Source organism: Notothenia rossii (assembly GCF_949606895.1).
Source record: "Notothenia rossii genome assembly, chromosome: 12".
Classification (NCBI taxonomy): Eukaryota; Metazoa; Chordata; class Actinopteri; order Perciformes; family Nototheniidae; genus Notothenia; species Notothenia rossii.
Genome location: NC_136911.1, coordinates 16,667,529 through 16,671,971, shown reverse-complemented (window position 1 = coordinate 16,671,971; position 4,443 = coordinate 16,667,529). Strand labels below are relative to the sequence as shown.

General features: G+C 40.4%; 1 protein-coding gene across 1 annotated transcript; it reads left to right on the top strand.

Annotated features, from left to right (window-relative positions):
* The first annotated feature begins 1,678 nt into the window (after positions 1–1,678).
* On the top strand, positions 1,679–3,377 carry sox32 (SRY-box transcription factor 32). The gene is made up of 2 exons (XM_079662014.1): positions 1,679–2,366; positions 2,637–3,377. The coding sequence occupies exons 1-2, from the start codon at positions 2,015–2,017 to the stop codon at positions 3,302–3,304; spliced, it is 1,020 nt and encodes a 339-aa protein (XP_079518140.1). The 5' UTR covers positions 1,679–2,014; the 3' UTR covers positions 3,305–3,377.
* The last annotated feature ends 1,066 nt before the right edge of the window (positions 3,378–4,443 follow it).

The window sequence follows — 4,443 nt, the reverse complement described above, 5'->3', positions numbered from 1 at the left end:
CCACTTTATCAGTTTCGGCTGATACGAAGTGGCTTGAGTCGAGTTGTCAAAGGGAGACGAGGAGCACAGTTGCTTTTATCACCAGTGTTATTGAATGTCAGTATTGATCTTTTTTTTGATGAATATATAAAAATCCAGTAGACCTGATGTACTTCTACTGCGGGGTTAAAGTCCAAGATTCTCCTAATAAGAATATAAAGTAAACATTGCACCCGTTTCACTGTGCCATTGCTTTTACGCATTGCAGTGGACAGTTTCTGTAGGTTTCTGAAAAAAGCAAACTCGCCCTGCATTTCCTTGTGTATTAACCCTTCTAATCCATAATACACAGTATTTACAATTTAAATAGACCACATAAGTGACTCGTCTGTCGGGACAAAGCAGGGCAGGTGCAGGTATAACTGTGGGTCCGTGTATTGCAGATTTAACGTCGCCGCTGTCACCATTATGGTGTCTATTGTCTGGTTAATGTTAGTTGCCAGTGACACATATTAATTGAAACCATAATAAGCGAGCACCTGTAATGGCACCCTATTATAATAAAGTGGGATCAAATTCACCTTTAGAGTTTCTAGAGACATCATTAATGGTGGATACACGCATTAATATTATTTATTTTGTACTGTTTTATGGATTGTAGTCTATGGCTACCATCATTTTCTATGTGCTTTTTCCGCAATAATGTAAGTGTATTTGTACATTTTTTAGTATTTTTAAAAGTCAAGGACTTGCAATATTTCCTTAGATTTTTTTGCATGGCTTGTGCTTTGTGTCACCAGAAACAAAACCTTTATTTGTTCATTAACAACGTGCTGAAAGATAATTAGTTTATTCTAATATTAAATAAATGTTTTTTAAATTTCCCTCGTAATATGTGTAGAAATGTATATATTATAGAATTCCAATAATATAAATAATTCAGTATGTATACTCAAGAGTGACTGATGGTCTATTTCACTTTTATTTCTTATGATATTTAAATAATATTGTTATGATGATTTAACTTGTTGATGTTACTTTCAAAATGTAATTTTCAGCTGTGTTATTTTTGAAATAACACATCTGCAAAAATCTGTCAAAAATAAATGCTGGACTGAAATAGAAACGCTGCTTCAGTTTCTGTGAGTCTGAATTCACTGTTTTCAATACTCTTTGTTTATAACCCCCAAGCTTCAGTCAGCCTATTGCGTGGAACTTTTTTTTTGTATGCAGGTATTTTTTTGAAGTCCTGAATGTGAGCTCATCACGCCCCTGTGCACACCTGATCTATCAGTTTTTGTATCAGGCAAATATTTGTGCGCGGTAATCGTGCAATAAACACGCATTGATCATGTTTGTTTCTGTCCTGTAAAATGTACTTTGATAGAGAGACAGTGGATGGGCGATAAGGGCCGAGAGCCACAATGTAATTAGTAACCAGCCATGCCTCCTGGACACTTTGATGTTCACCTATCCCTGCTGCCTTTCATGACCTATTGATTAGATTCCATTTCTCTCTGATAGCCAAAGGTGTCATTGGATTTCCCTAATATGGGTTTAAGTGAATCAAGGAACATTTCTTAGACTTTTGTCCTAAATGTCAAGAACTCTTTTATTTACGCACAACTATAGAGGAGCAGTCAAATATGTTGGTGATTATAGGACTAAACAAACTCAGTCCTACTTTGACTTTCATCATTTACTATATAGACAATGTTATTGTGTTTAAGAGGAAAACACGTTTTTCTCTTATTTTGGAATCGAGACTTCATGGATAAATGTAAATAGTTCATGGTCTTTTAAGCTTTAAATGTGCGTTACATGTTATTTGGTTATATTAAAAGCCCATTTGGGTTTTATAACAGACTCGCGTCTCTTCTCCATCTGAAGTTTCGTGCTATCGTTGATTGGGGCGTCAGATGGGCCTATCACCGTCCCGAGAAAACACCTGAAATTCACACCTTAAATCCACTCCTCCTGGCCTGCTATTGGTGGAGCGTCCACATAAATCGGTCCCCTCTGCATCACCAGCAGTATGACAGCGGAGGGCCAAAACATCATCACCATCCGTAGAATCGACATGCATTTCAGCCACGACCCCGCTGCTTTCCAACTTTGCGCAAACCGTGACATGTTCAAGAGCGAGGACTTGTGCTCCGTGGACGGGGAGCTGATGATCGAGGAGCGCTTCCCGAGCTCCGGGCCCTCCAGCCCGCTGTCAGTGAACTCGGACTCCAGCTGCGCCAGCCCCGAGGTCAAGTCTTTGTCAACGCAGCAGAGAGTCAGAAGGCCCCTGAACGCCTTCATCATCTGGACCAAAGAGGAGCGCAGGCGGCTGGCACAGCTCAACCCAGACCTGGAAAACACGGATCTGAGCAAAATACTCGGTAAGAATTTGAATAAACAAAGTGAAATGTATTGGAAACCAAAAATGTTGCTTTAGTTAATAGACTCTTGGAGAACAAGTGTTTCCTCTTAAAAACATTATATTTTTGTTTTGTTATTTGGCCTATAGCATCTCTCATATTATGAAAACCATTTTAATCTTGCTTTGAATGGGTCCCACAAAGAGCTCAGTTGCATAAAATGTTGGCTCATATGTTCATTTTGCTAAACCGATGAGTATACAGATCATTGACCCCGTTGTGTTCTTGCAGGAAAAACTTGGAAGGCCATGCCTCTGGTGGAGAAGCGTCCATACATGCAGGAAGCGGAGCGTCTGAGAGTCCAGCACACCGTCGACTATCCAAACTACAAGTACCGGCCCCGCAGGAGGAGGCAGCCGAAGAAGAGCTCCAAAGCCCAGGGTGTGGAGCTTCCTCACTCCCTGCTCTGCGGCTCAGGCTTCCCCGGGTCCTACAACCTCACCTACCTGCTCCAGAACCAGGAGCAATACTCACCAGCTTTCCTAAGCTCCCAAGCTAACTTGGTCCCTTTGAGCAACAGTTACTCAAACTCTTATCCAGACACAGGAGTGGCAGCAGACGTTTTCCAAAATAAGTCTAGGGCGTACCCAAACCCTCCTGCGTACCCTGCAGAACCTCAGCTGTATTTCGGTGGTCAGCACATGCAGTATGGTTTCTCCAGCGCTGCAGCTCCACATGTGGATCAGGGGGAGTCCAGCAGGGTTTACGGGGGTCTGTTGTCTGTGGGGCCCTCCCTAGAGTTCTACCTGCTGGAGCAGGTTCAGCTCGACATGCTGTACGATCTGGACCGCAGCGAGTTCGAACAGTACATGGGTCCAAACCCTCACAGGCCGGAGTCAGTGGATCCCAGCTGCTACATTCAGCAGAACAGCCACCAAGAGGGACGCTCACTCGCATAAAACTACAAACAATGTGTATTTATTTAAAGTATGTCACTGTATAGTTTGATAAAGACTGCTGGAACTTTATATTGTGTGTATGACAAGTTGAATGTCTTCTGTACTGTCTTCTGATGTAATTATATTGTACAATAAATAATTAATTCAACTTCTGTTCATGTCCTTATTATATCTTGAAAATGACTGGTGGATAAACAGACTGACACAATTTTAAATAATATAACTGCTTGAATCTCCACATTATCATAGTGGGTTGTAAACCATCTAAAAATTGTTTAAAACTGCCTATAAATGCTACAAAAGGGAGCTGAAAGTTAACTGATACCAAAATCTTAATATTAAGTGTGTACTTGTCTCATCCTAGAGTGTTTATCACATGCGGCACACCTGGGTAGAGGAACCAAAGTGAAAAAGAAACAGGGAATACATACAGCTGTAAAACATATGACTTTAAATTATTTTAAATAACTCATTAAACAATGTTGCAGTTATACTAGTGTCCCTTCTACTGAAGCCTACCCGCTGACCCTCTCTTATCCCTCCATGTCTTTCTTGGCTCAGAGAGGGAAGCAGGGTGGGTGCCAGGGGCATAAACTTCCCAACTTCCTGTTTCATTTTAAAACATTTCACAAAGGCTCTAAAAATATGCCCTAAAATCGCTATATCTCCAAACTTGTTCGACTTTGGCTGCCAAATGTTTACTCATTTGGGAAAATGTTTATTTCCCTGTCCTGTGTTTTCTGTGTCAGAGCCTCGAGGTTGAACTCAGTCCTGGACAGATATGAGTTTGGGGTTATTTTGGTTATTTGGGGCCCTTCCTAGACCCGTCAGTCAAGATGTCCATTTCCATTTCAAATCTGCACATTTGTCTCCAATAATTAATTTCATTTACACATCTCTTCTTATAGATAAGAACAAAACTTAAAGCCCAATTATATAAATATGATTGATAGAAAAATATGTCGCCTGATGTCTCCTCTGTATTTTCAATACATTTCAATCTGGACATAATCTAGCAGAAATTGCATGAAACAATACATCTTAATGAAACAATAGTGTATGCATGTGTATGTATGACATATAAAAATGACTGATTTTAGTTACTTAAGAATAACATTTGTGTAAATGCGTGGACAACT

What these genes read in the sequence shown, in the direction of transcription:
- sox32 (XM_079662014.1), top strand. Translation starts at nt 2,015, where the DNA reads ATGACAGCGGAGGGCCAAAACATCATCACCATCCGTAGAATCGACATG. An exon ending in GGATCTGAGCAAAATACTCG is followed by an intron (nt 2,367 to 2,636) that starts GTAAGAATTTGA and finishes GTGTTCTTGCAG; the next exon opens with GAAAAACTTGGAAGGCCATG.